Genomic DNA, 13,566 nt, shown 5'->3' on the forward strand with positions numbered 1-13,566 from the left:
TGTGTGTGTGTGTGTGTGTGTGTGTGTGTGTGTGTGTGTGTGTGTGTGTGTGTGTGTGTGTGTGGCAGGGGGTTAGAGGATTATGACCCCCACAATAATTTGATCCAGTCAATATAACCCACCTCCCCCCAAATAAAATAACACAATTATCTCTAACACAATAGAAATGAACTGTGTAAGTACAGCTGCAGCTCTCTTGTTGACTTTATAACTTTGACCTGATATTAAAATTGATGATGTCATACATGTGCATTTAAACACAACTGATGAAAAGAACATGCAGGGTTTTAGTCTATTGTCACATTTTAACTGAATTTGTTGAATCATGTTGGAATTTGTTCCCAGATAAATTGTTGCGCACCGGGTAAATACATCTTAAACATGTCAAATATTTGTTACTGTTGGACAAAATGTGGGGGAAATTACGCCTCGTTTTGATTGTTGAACAGATGTGGAACAGACAAGATGCAGAGTAAATACACAGAAAACGTTCAAGTTAATTGTATTTAAAGCGTTACAAAGTATTTTAACCCTGAAATATCCTGAATCTTTTTACAAAAGTAAATGTTTCAGTAAATAGGCAGAGAGACCCCCCCCCCCCCATGGTGGAGCTGAAGTTACACCCTTCAGCTGCTGACGTCTCCATTGAATCTGTAACAACTGGTGCAAAACAACAAGAAAATCCAATTCTAGTTACTTTAAATTTGTGTTTAAAATGTGAATCAGGAGAAGTTCAGAACTGAACTCTTCAGTTCGACGTTTTTTTTTGCCTTTTTTCATTTTTATATCAGATATGAATATAATTGTTTACTGTTATTTGATGTTTATTACAATGGGGGGGGGGGGGTACGGACAGAACTTATATCTTCTGCGTGTTTTTGGTTTTTCCCAATTCTAGTTGTGATTTCTGTCAAATCACTTCCCTGCAGCCCAAGATATTTGCACAGGTGCTTCTTAAAGTAGATGTGAGCGTTTCAAAGAGTTGTCTCCAGATGTTCTTCAGATTTCTGCAGATTTACAAACTGAGTTTAGTCATTAAAATTTCAGATCCTGGTTTTTATCCACACAAAAGGTTTTCATTGAGGGCGGCACGGTGGCTCAGTTGGTAGAGCTGATGCCTCTCATCAAGAAGGTCACTGGTTCAAATCCCGGCATGGGGACCTTTCTGGGTAGAGTTTGCATGTTCTCTCTGTGCATGCGTGGGTTCTCTCCGGGTACTCCGGCTTCCTCCCACACACCAAAAACATGACTGTTAGGTTAATTGATAACTCTAAATTGTCCCTAGTGTGTGAGTGAGTTGTTTGTCTCGTTTGTCTCTATGTGTGGCCCTGTGATGGACTTGCGACCTGTCCAGGGTGTACCCCGCCCCTCGCACTGTGACTGCTGGATATGGGCACCAGTGACCCACGCGACCCTGAAAAGGAAGAAGCGTGAACAGAAAATGGATGGATGGTTTTCATTGAAACTTTAAAAAGCACAAAAGTCCGACTTCTTTGTTGTTGTGATAAAATTAAACCATTTTGAAGCAGATTTAGACTTTTTCCTGCTTGTGAAAGTGTTTTTTCTATAAAGAATATGACCCTAATTTTCAAACCTCCGCCAAGACTAATTTCCCGCATCCTGTAAGAGTAAATGTGCAAAAGCAGAGATGGAAACACATTTACTGAATAAGTTCTGACGCAGTGAACATTTAATCAGGCAGTTTGATGGGATTTCTTCTCAGTGGAGTCCAATGTGGAAAAACAAAAGTCAGACTGGTCACCCGACATTATTGATGGTCAAACTGGTGTGGGATTAAGCTCCTACGTTTCCATCAGTCACATTTCACCATGTAAAACGTCTGTTTTATCTCCTTGTATGAGTTTGTAATGGTTTGACTCTCTTTATAAAGTGCTTCCTGGCTCCCCCCTTCCCCGTCATCTACAAGCCTAGTAGAGACAAACTGTTTTGATTGGTTGTTTCAGAAATGTGGTGTGTTTGAGGAAATGGGAAAAATAGTTTTCATGGTGCAGTCACGCACTTCCTGGTCACAAAACTTCCTCTAAATGTGCACCAAATGTGTAAAAATGCGCACATTATGGAAAAAATTATTCATCATTAAATGTGGTTTTTTACGTTACTTTTTTAAAGTTTGAAGTCCGTGCTGTCCAATCCAGTTCAAATGAACACTGAAAGCTCTCACTGCATTTTACAGAAGCCCTGTGAAAGCATCACAGCTTTGCCGATCTCAGAGGATTAAAAGAAAAAAAATTCCTGTATCTGAATCGTGATCCAGAACATCACCAAAATTTAAAGATGTGTTCCTTGGCCCAGTACACACGTCTTAAATATGTCATGACAATCAGTCCACAAGTTTTTGAGTAATGTTGTCCACAGACAGAACGACAGACCGATCGAAAACTTTACCTCCTTGGCGGAGGTAAAAAAAACACTAGTCAGAGTTGAAACCTTCAAATTAAAATGAGCTAAAACCAACATTTTTTTTTTTTGGTTTTAATTAGAATTTTAGTCACAAAGTTCATGTTTGTAAATGAGAAGTGGTTTTCCTGGATAAATAAAGGTTAAATAAATAAGAAAAATCAAATTCAGTCCAGTTTGCACACCTTTTTGTTGAATCAGATGTCTGTTTCCTCCAGTCCCGCTCTGAAACAGAAGCTGGTTGATGAAATGCTGGTTCTTCGCAGCCAAACGGGTCACATGTTTCTATCATTCCTTTTGACTGACAGACTAACAGCGGGGGGACGTGTTTGAATAAAACTGGGCTCAGACGAACCGAGACGTCTCACTCTGCAGCAGCGTGTCGACGAGAGAAGGCTGTTATTTAACGGTGGCTTTTTAAAACTTTGCTCGGGGGAAAAAAGCAGCAGAAACTGACCACCTGTGATTTAAAGAGAGCTGCTGTATTATTAAGCAACCCACCATCAGCTCCAGCATGGGAAACTAAATGTCACTCTCTGCACTGCCACGCTGTTCTCTCTTTGTTCCCGGACCCGGATCGGAGCAATTAGCACTTGTTAAGAAGGAGATACATTTGTGAAATGCTTTTTTCGGAGAAGCCAGTCAATTGACTGCCAATTTCCTTCACCTATACAGCACTCGCCTCCTTTTTCCTCCCTCCTGTCCCCTCTCCTCGCTACCTCGGAGGTACTTCCTCGCATGCCATTTTGCAGAGTTAAGGCTTGACATTTTCTCTCGGATGTGCAATCAATAGCCGAGCAGGCCTCTGTTTACCGAGCGGCTCTACGCGCCAGCAAACAACACTTTGCTGTATTGGCAGTGCGTGTGGGGAAATCCAGGCGATGTGTGCAACAAACAAGGAGCCATTAACTGTGGAACAGGGCCCGAAATTTATCAGAGTTATAAATTCAATTTTGTGAATTGCCAGTCAATGCCTCCACCCAGGAACAATAGATGATATACAACCCACTTGGCTCAATCCAATAAGTGAAGGCGATGGGCGATCCTGGGCCCACCTGGCCTGTAATCACATTACTGCTGCGTGCCTCAATCAAACAGCAACAGAAAGGTTTGTGAGCTGCTGCCGACACACATGCAGAGCTGAAACACTGCCACACGCTGAAAGTACTGCAGGCTCAACATTCAACTTATTTATTTGATTCAAATAAACTTTCTATGGCCTTTTTTCACACGGTTCACTAAGAGAAATCCAACCTGTCACTCATCCATAGCACCTTTCAAGCAGAGATACGTTTCAAAGGACTTTACGCAAGAAAAGCAGAACTTTAAAGGGACAAAAGCCAAGAAAAAAAATGACATCCGGAAAAAGAAAAATCAAAAGAACAATCCCAGCTGGAAAAGCAATTTACCAGAAGCAATAATACATGCATTAAAATAGGCAATAAAAAGGCACAATGATCAACTTTATACAGTTTTTAAAAGGCAGGCAGGAGCACAGGAAACTCTGTCGTCTGAAAAACTAACAAATATTTTCATTATAGTGCCAAAATAAGAAAAGAGACAGTTTTGGAATTACTGTAAATGAGGTGTTGTAAATGAACATAGAGGAAAATCTGCCCATATTTATGTAAATACATAAAAAAAGATCTGATTCTCAAAAAAATAACACTTTGCATTAATATTTGATCATTTTCCAAAGGCTTGTGGGATTTGCAGAAAGGAAACAGTGAAAGTGTATTAACCACAGAAAGAAGAGAGGAAAGTTTGAACTCTCATGATGAGAGTCAGATGATGCTGCAGCCACACCTACTTGTTAGAGCGTTATACTGGGCTTTTATTTTGAAAGGCTGTTTCTCTTGTTTTGTTTGATTTCTCCTCAGCTGTTGTCCATCGTCTCTTGCTGTTTAGAAATTTGGTTTCCTTCGACGTTTGCGGCTTCGTCATCCTTCTGCTTTGTGTTTTTGTTACTTGAGAAAAACCGTCATGGTTGTTGTGTGTACAGCTGATGTGTTTTGTGCACCTGGTTGTTGATGTCAAGTAGTGAAGTAAAAATACTTTGTTACCTTACTTAAGTAGAGTAAGTATTTATACTTTACTGGAGTAATTATTTTTAAGCCTACTTTTTACTTCTACTTCTTACATTTTTATGCAATTATTTGTACTTCTTACTTTTAAAAAATGCAAAAAGTATTTCATTTCTATTTCACTTTGGCTTGTTTTCATTCTACCTTGTCTTTGTATATGAGGTGGCTCAGTTGATAGTAGGGTTGTAAGAAAATATCGATACACTGAAATATCGCGATATTTCATTTCCCGATACCGTATCGATATTCTAAAGCCCTGTATCGATTTTTTATTAAGGTTTAAAATGTCAACTTTCCTGCCAGCCGTTCATTTTCATGTTGTAGTTCAGCCTCTGACCACTAGTTGGCAGCAGTGAGCCAGCCATTTGGCTCCTCTACCTCTTGAGGTAGAGGCCATTGTTTAAGTGTTGGGTGACCATATTGTAAATTAATATTAAAAACTAAAAGCTGCAAAAATGTATTTTCAAACTATTTATTGTCAAATTTAGTCTAATAATTGAAAACATGGATGAAATAAGAAATAAGTAACAAATAAAATAAAATACATACAAAGCAGAACACAGCTAAATGTATCAAAAGTATGTCTATGTAATATTAGAATTTTCTGAGACGATGAAATTTGGTTTTTCATTTTTTCCCTGTAAGAGGTTTTTATTTAATAGAATTTTTGGACAAAAAATCACAATATATCGCCTTGCTTACAGTATCGCAATATATCAGGATATATCGTATCGTGACCCCTCTGTCATGATATGTATCGTATCGCCAAATTCTTGCCAATACACAGCCATGGTTGATAGAGCTGTTGCCTCTCAGCAAGATCGCAACCCAAATTTCTCAACATTATATTTTAAATATAAGTCTTTATTTACAATGATAGCCTGGTCAATATGGTTTTGAGAACAACAGTTTTTGGGGAGGTGGTTGTGCTCTGTCCCAGTGGAGCAACATAAGCTTTTGTTCTTTTTGGGTTTTATTTTCCCCATTTCTTTTACTTTTATACTTTTAAGTAGTTTTACAACTAGTACTTTTATACTTTTACTTGAGTAAAAAAGCTTGAGTCAACACTTCAGCTTTAAAAAAATATTTTTAAACCTTATTATTTATACGTTGACACCTCTGGTCAGGAGGAATGGAGGCAGAAAAAAAAGTCAGTCTGAAACATGTTCTGCTTTACAAGCCACATCGCTCAAAACTTCTGCAGACGGTGACTAAAAACTACAAATTTACCTCAGTTTTTACATAAACGCCAACGTTCTGCATTAGATATCCTTACAGGAGTCTACACTTTCAATGCTTTCTCTGTGGAAAAACAAACAAAGCACCAGAAAATATCCCCACCATCATATTTCCTCTTCCATGCTCGATGAGGAAAACCACAGATTCAGTGTGTTTCTGTCTGACACTGACTGAAACTGAAAACCTCTAAAGTCAGTCTGTAGGTTTGTTGGAGTTTCTTTTCTTTCTTTTTTTAATAAAATCCTTCAGCTGCTGCTGATCAGATCTGCTGCCACTGAAATTCAGTGAAACCTGTTTTCAGACTGCTGTCGCTGTTTCTTCTTCTGTTCAATAAAACATATCAAAGATAAGTTTGACAGAAAAAAGTTTCAATGACTCCAAGAGAGCTGAAAGGATGAAGCATCTCCCTGGTTTGGGTTCTGGTTCTGGTTCTGGTCCATGTTGTTTCAGATGCTGTTTATCTGCTGAAGAATGTTTATGTCTTTGTTTGCCTTTTTTCTTATTTTTTAAAACACACTCTGAACAAAATGTTGCCAGACACAATGACCGAAAATGAGTCAAAATAAAAAAATAAAATAAAAACCTCCGGTAAGTCTGAAAAATATATATAAAAAAACTTTTTGAAGAATTATTAGAAAGTCTGACTTGGTAAAAACAAATAAACAAATAAAATTAGTTGTAAAAATCAAAAAATCATTTGAATTTAATTAAAAGTAATATTGTGACGTATTTGATATATTGTTGTTTTTGATATTTAGCTTTTTAACTTGAGGTGACTGTTTTGGTTGGCGTGCCTCCCTGCATGCAGGGGCGGAGCCAGATGTGTGGCATGCAGGGGCGGAGCCAGATGTGTGGCATGCAGGGGCGGAGCCAGAGGCGTGGTCATCTGATTGGCCACCTCAGGTGCCACCCCACTAATATCCACGTCCACTGGTCGGTTATTTGGGGGTGGCACCTGAGGTGCCACCCCCAAATAACCGACCAGTGGACGTGGATATTAGATTTTGTAGCTGCATTCAGCTTTAATCAAAGATTGTTCTCTGATATTATTGTACTGTGTGAACTTTCAGTTTAAAAAAGGCTGAATTATGGCCTATTGTAAAATTAGCATTAGCCGTTAGCTTAATTTAGGATTAGCATCAACGTCAATTTTTTAAATTAGAATTTAATGAAGATGATTTGTGGCAACTTCTGTGCAAATCTTTAGCTTTGCATGCCTAAAAATGGCTAAACATAAGTAGTGACTAGCATTTAGCCTGTTTCGAGGATAATTTTAGCTACTATTACACAAACTTTCAGTTCAATATATTTTAAAACAGCTGAATAAAAAAAAGCCATTTGGATTCAGCTGAATCCATCTTGAGATTTTAAATGAAGAGTACTTTCCTTTATTTGTTTGTGTCACTGTAAATAAACACCGTGGCCACATCGGTGTTAAATCTCGCAAAAAGTTTAGCTCCGCCCCCTGCCTACATGCCTACATTTTAAACAAAGTTAGGTGAGCTGAGAATGACTCTCAGCTGCTGTTTGGTTCAATTTCTGTGCAACTGAAAGATGTTTTTTCCACTAACTGAGAGTTTCATTAAGATCAGAAGTATTTTACTAACAAACAAACAGAAATGATTTTTCATTATTACCACCTGTCACGTGCAGCACCTATTTTACATTTTAAAGCATGCTGTATTGTTTTTAAAAGATACATCCATCTTTTTGATATTTTAATCCCTTACGTCTTTTATAAAACCCAATAAAGAGTCATGTTGAGCGAAATGTTGACAGTTTGTCCAGGAGGGAAATAAAAAGAGCCGTCTGTCCTTGCAGCAGCTCCTTGGTTTATCTTTAAAAGAGGAGTTTTGCCGAGGCGAGCTGAATCTGAAGTATTTTCCATTAAACTCGTCTGCCTGATGTTTCAGATCTGAATTTTCCCTGCATGTTCAGGTCGTTGTGTTCTGATTGTTGTCTGGAGTTTTTGCTTTTGTTGGTTTGTTTGGTGGATGTCACTGAGGTCAAATGATTTATCATCAACCTCTTTGCTTCTTCTATCTTCCAACTCTAATAGGTTTGAAACAATTAGTAGTTATAAGAACTTTAACTCAGCAAAACCTTTTTTTTCTTTTGTTTTCTCATAAAACTGAATTACAGGTTATTCATCTCAAAATAAATCTTTGTTCTGTTTTTCATTCACTGAACCAAACAGCAGCACAATAAGAGTTTAAGGTCACAAGTAAAATAAAAAGTATTAACTGTAATAGTTTTATTTCTCTGTTTTTCTTCTTTTCTTCAGCTACATTGAAAACCAGGCAGGACTGGAGAATCTAACAGAGACTGACCTTGTTTACTACAGAGAGCTGAAGAACCTGTAAGTACTCTTTCATTTACTCACAACTAACCCAACAAATTGTTTCTTCCTGGGGAGATTTCTACTTTCAGAAAACCACCAGAGAGTGGCTGAGTGGGCGTGGCCTGATCTGGCTCCACCTACCTTTCAGCCCAGTCAAAACCTACAGTACATTCCAACATCTTACTAAAATTAATGCTGGTCTTTATTTTTAATTTTTTTTGTTTATTTATTCATTTCTATCAAAAAACTACATAAATTGTATATTCAATAAAAATACAAATCATAAATGAAAGGTAGCAGAACAAGAAAAATTCTTACATCTGCCCCTTTTATCAAAAAATTAATTTAAACAAAAATAGTCTTCAAATTGCTACGGAGCCCACAAGGAAGCATGGGAGTTATTCTTTATTATTTTTTTTATTTTTTGCATTACCTTGCCTTTTGCGTTCCCTCACAAAAGTCGTTAAACACTGTTGTGCCTACTGGTGTTATGATTGTTGTTTGTGTTAATGTTTTATTTTAGTTTCTGTCTTGTCATTTGTTTTCTTCCTCCTGTTTGCCTTTGCTCCAGCCCCGCCCACTCTCACCTGCTCCTCATGTTTCTCTCCCAGGTGTTTCCTGTTTGTTCTCATTAGTCTCACCTTTATATTCTGAGTCTTGTCTTCACTTCCCTGTCTGATCATTGTGCTGTTCACAGCCTGTATGTTTGTTGCCTTGCCTCGTAAGTTTTTGAGCTGCCCTGTCAGCAATTTTTGTTTGATGAATCTTTATTTTTTTCCTTTTGAAAACTGCCTGCATCTTGGGTTCATTTTTGCCAATTCATAACAACCGGTTTATTAACAAACTCACATTTTTACCATTAGTGAGTTAAACCCCTGCTTTAATTCAGCTTCAGAATGAATATATCACACAGCTACGCATGGAAGTACGATATTTTAACACAGTGCCACGCAACATCAATGTCATGTTCAAGAACTTGTGGCGACACATCCTGTTTTGGTAACCGTCCATCCATCCATCCATCCATCCATCCATCCATCCATCCATCCATCCATCCATCCATCCATCCATTTTCTTCCACCTATCCGGGGTCGGGTCGCAGGCGGGGGCAGCAGCTTCAGAAGGGAGGCCCAGACCTCCCTCTCCCCAGCCACTTCTTCCAGCTCCTCTGGGGGAACTCCAAGGCGTTCCCATGCCAGCTGAGAGACATAGTCCCTCCAGCGTGTCCTGGGTCTTCCTCGGGGCCTCCTCCCGGTGGGACGTGCCCGGAACACCTCACCAGGGAGGCGTCCAGGAGGCATCCTTACCAGATGCCCGAGCCACCTCAACTGACTCCTCTCAATGTGGAGGAGCAGCGGCTCTACTCTGAGTCCCTCCCGGATGACCGAGCTTCTCACCCTATCTCTAAGGGAGAGCCCAGCCACCCTGCGGAGGAAACCCATTTCGCCCGCTTGTATCTGGGACCTCGTTTTTTCGGTCATGACCCAAAGCTCATGACCATAGATGAGGGTAGGAACGTAGATCCACCGGTAAAACGAGAGTTTTGCTTTCTGACTCAGCTCTCTCTTCACCACGACGGACCGGTACAGCGCCCGCTTTACAGCAGACGCTGCGCCAATCCGCCTGTCGATCTCCCGCTCCGTTCTTCCCCCATTCGTGAACAAGATCCCCCAGATACTTAAACTCCTCCACTTGAGACAGGGCGACCCCCTGACCCGAAGAAGGCACTCTACCCTTTTCCGGCTCAAGACCATGGCCTTGGATTTGGAGGCACTGAGCCTCATCCCGGCCGCTTCGCACTCGGCCGCGAACCGCTCCAGCGAGAGCTGCAGATCTCGTTCCGATGAAGCCAACAGGACCACATCATCCGCAAAAAGCAGAGATGCGATCCTAAGGCCACCAAAACGGATCCCCTCAACACCTCGGCTGCGCCTAGAAATTCTGTCCATGAAAGTAATGAACAGAATCGGTGACAAAGGGCAGCCTTGGCGGAGTCCAACTCTCACCGGAAACGAGCCCGACTTACTGCCGGCAATGCGAACCAGACTCTGACACCGGTCATACAAGGACCTGACAGCCCGTATCAGAGTGCCCGGTACCCCATACTCCCGGAGAACCCCCCACAAGGCCCCCCTTGGGACACGGTCGAACGCCTTCTCCAAGTCCACAAAACACATGTAGACCGGTTGGGCGAACTCCCATGAACCCTCCAGGACCCTGCTGAGGGTGTAGAGCTGGTCCAGTGTTCCACGACCAGGACGATTTTGGTAACCGGTTTGTAACAGTTTTGGTAACCGGATATTTCAAAATAAAAGTCTGATTTAATTCAGTTCATACAAATCAAACTTTTGCGTAAGAATGCAGAACAATATTGTGAGGACTTGCCACCATTTGTGAGGTAATGCAAAAGGTTTTACTTGGGAACGCAAAAGAAAAAAAATCCCCCCATGTCCCCTCGCGGGCTCTGTAAATAATAACAAATACAAAACGAAAAAGAAGAAAAAATTAAATAAAAGTTAAAATCCTAGAACAACTCATATAAATACACATTATACCTACATATTTTTATTTCTTTTTTATTTTATTTTAATTAATTAATTTTTTTTTTCAAATTTGTCAGAAAGCTCACGTGTGTTGCATATTTGGTCTGGTTTTTATTTATTTGTTTTTTTAATGTCCTGAATTTTATTTTTCTGATGACGTAGGTGTTTATTTTAGGAAGGTGTTGATTTTCTTATTTTTTCTTTGTTTGTTTTTGACACTTAAAATAATGTAATAAATAATAAACAGCCTTAGTAAATATTTAAAATCCTAATTTTGATTTTAAAATCCCGTATTGTCTGAACTGACTGTAACTGACAGATTTATTGGTTTGTCTAAAATGTTTCTTATGGCTGCTGTCTGAAGCTGCTTCATTTGGTTTGTTTGTTTGTTTGTTTGTTTGTTTGTTTGTTTGTTTGTTTGTTTGTTTGTAGTGGTATATCCGTATAAATCAGTGATTTATTGTGACAGTGGTGCAGTGGTAGGACTGTTATCTTCAGAACAGAGAGTCACAGGTTCAATTCCCTGCCTTGCCCACATGTTGTGGTGTCAGCTGATTTCCTGCTGTGTGTGATGACTTGAATCACGTTGTTGTGCGTGCATAAAACAACTTTCTGCTGTGGTTTTGTGGAGGCAGCTTGTTGTCGACATACAAAGAAACATGATTGCCCACCCAGTTTTAGTAAGTTTAAAACTCACGTGTCTGAGCTCCTCAGCATGTCTCATCCTTCCTCAGGTTTGCATTAAACCAGTAGAAACGATGAGTTTCATGAACCAAACTGCGTTTATATTAATGGTTCTCCTCCTCTTCAGCACCGTCACCTCCTGTAAGCTGAGGTTCATCTCTGCCAGCGCTTTCCAGAACAACCTGAAGCTGCAGTATGTGTAAGTGTTCCCGTCGATGAAACAGGGATTGTCTTCCCCACGTGTTGTTTCCAGCCTGTGTGGCTCAGCCTATTTGTTGCTGTCAGTCAGACCTCAGCTCGTTAATATTAAACGAAGTGACCGCAGCTTTTTCAAAAAGCAAACAACATCCGAAAACCTGAGAAAATCTGTCAGCTGTTCTAGGAAAGTGAAGGAGCGAGTAACTTTTACTAAAAGGGTTTTATTATACTTTGTGTCTGTGAAAGTCTTGAAACTTTTCTGTGAACAAAACGTTTTGAGATTCATGCTGGAAGATTGTCAGAAAAAATTGAAAAATCGTGATTTTTTTTTTTAAATCCAGCCTGTTTGCTGAAAATGAAACATTAGACTCAAAGCTGGTTCAGAGAGAAGAAATGATGTGATAAAAGCAGGAGTTTAGCAGCTGAAGAGGAAAACCTTCCTCTCAGATTATCACGTCAGAAACAGTTTCTATTGTAGCTTTAATGTTTTTAATGTTTGATTAGAGAAATATAAATGAAAAAATATTTTAATGACTTTTAATTTTGTAATGTTTGGAAACAAATAAGCTGCTGAAATAATGTTTGTATAATTGTCTGCAGTATTTTATGAATCTTCATGAGTCCTTAAAGACGTCTCAATGTTTTAAAGTTACATTAACAGAAAACTGATTGTAAAACCAACCAATAGATTTTCAGTGTTTGATTAAAATCTTAAATATAATTAATTTAGTAACAAAAAAAACAATCTCAGTGCTTGGATTATAAAATAAATAGTAAAATGATGAGAAATTACTGGTTAAATTATTATTATTTTCTGTCCTCGTGTGTGAACCACTTTATGCAAATAAAAACCAACCGTCTGACATGAAACCATCCGATCTGTCTGCTGAGTCTTATCGCCACCATCTTGTCCTCATGGTTCTACTGAGCGTGTGCGACATGTCAGTGTTTATCTGAAACACAAGCAGGTTTGGAGCAGAGATGATGGTCAGGACGGGGTGGGGGGCTGGGAAGATCAAGAAATTGGAGAAGACATCCAGCAGTCACCTTTTACCCGCTCACTTTGGCGGATTATTGACAACTGATGCATAATAAATACACTCCACTAAGGGTCCATTATCACTTAATCAATATTTCACTGTGGGTGGAGAGGGGGGCCGGCTGGGCCTGGTGGGGGGAGGGAGTGTTTTTTTTTATGTGACAGCTGTATGTTGGAGATAAAGACGAGACAAACTAAAACAAAACGAAGAGAAGCCCTCCTGCTCTGATCTCCACACAAACACAGCTTTAACAGCGTTTTATAGAAAAGTTGTCTGGAAACCAGTGAGCTGTTATTCCCGGCTCTGCTCTCCCCCTGTGGACTCCAGCAGGAATCGAGCCGGTAATGGATAAGCCCCAATGGCTAACCCATCTGACATGAACTTCTGGGAGCAAGGAAAACAAATAATTGAACCCCTGGCCCTGTCACAGTGATTATGTATTAGTTTCCATCCTCGCGCTCCCCAGCGAGGCTTTCTGTCATCGTCTGAGGGAGGTTTATTTACAGCCTCTGCAGGTCTGAGGAGCATTTGAGCTCCACTGTGATGATATTTAAGTGGCCTGAGAGGATTGACCAAAGAATATGTGGTGTAGGATTAATATGAGAGCCTGACATTCACAATAAGAAATATCAACATTCAGTTCTTTGGGACTAAAACCAAGGGTTGTCCATCAAAACTCACAAACTGGGTTTTAATCAGAGAGATAAGATGCTAAAGATCATACTGGTGGAGCTGGGCAGCTCCTCAGAGACGGGACGACATGTCCACAGGAACACTTTAACGTGATAAAAATATCAGAGTCTAATTGACTGCTTCAAATTAAGCTAAAAACACTGTTCCCACAGTAAAGCATGGTGGTGGCAGCATCATGCTATGTGGATGTTTTCCATCAGCAGCGACTGGGAAACTGGTCAGAGTTCAATAAAAGAGCAAAATGTATAAACTCTTAAAGGGATCCCTGATTAGTTGTAACATTAGACTTTATTTGATAAACATATATTTTAACTGTAAAATAAAGA

General features: G+C 39.7%; 1 protein-coding gene across 2 annotated transcripts in view; it reads left to right on the forward strand.

The window, feature by feature from the left end:
• ntrk1 (neurotrophic tyrosine kinase, receptor, type 1) overlaps positions 1-13,566 on the forward strand; it is a 55,011-nt gene that overhangs the window by 1,623 nt on the left and 39,822 nt on the right. For both annotated transcript variants that reach the window (XM_014023441.1, XM_014023442.1), the window contains exons 2-3: positions 8,026-8,100; positions 11,437-11,508. In XM_014023441.1, the coding sequence (XP_013878895.1) occupies positions 8,026-8,100; positions 11,437-11,508 (147 nt within the window). The remainder of the gene's footprint in view (positions 1-8,025; positions 8,101-11,436; positions 11,509-13,566) is intronic.

This window comes from Austrofundulus limnaeus, unplaced genomic scaffold (assembly GCF_001266775.1).
Source record: "Austrofundulus limnaeus strain Quisiro unplaced genomic scaffold, Austrofundulus_limnaeus-1.0 Scaffold370, whole genome shotgun sequence".
Taxonomy (NCBI): domain Eukaryota; kingdom Metazoa; phylum Chordata; class Actinopteri; order Cyprinodontiformes; family Rivulidae; genus Austrofundulus; species Austrofundulus limnaeus.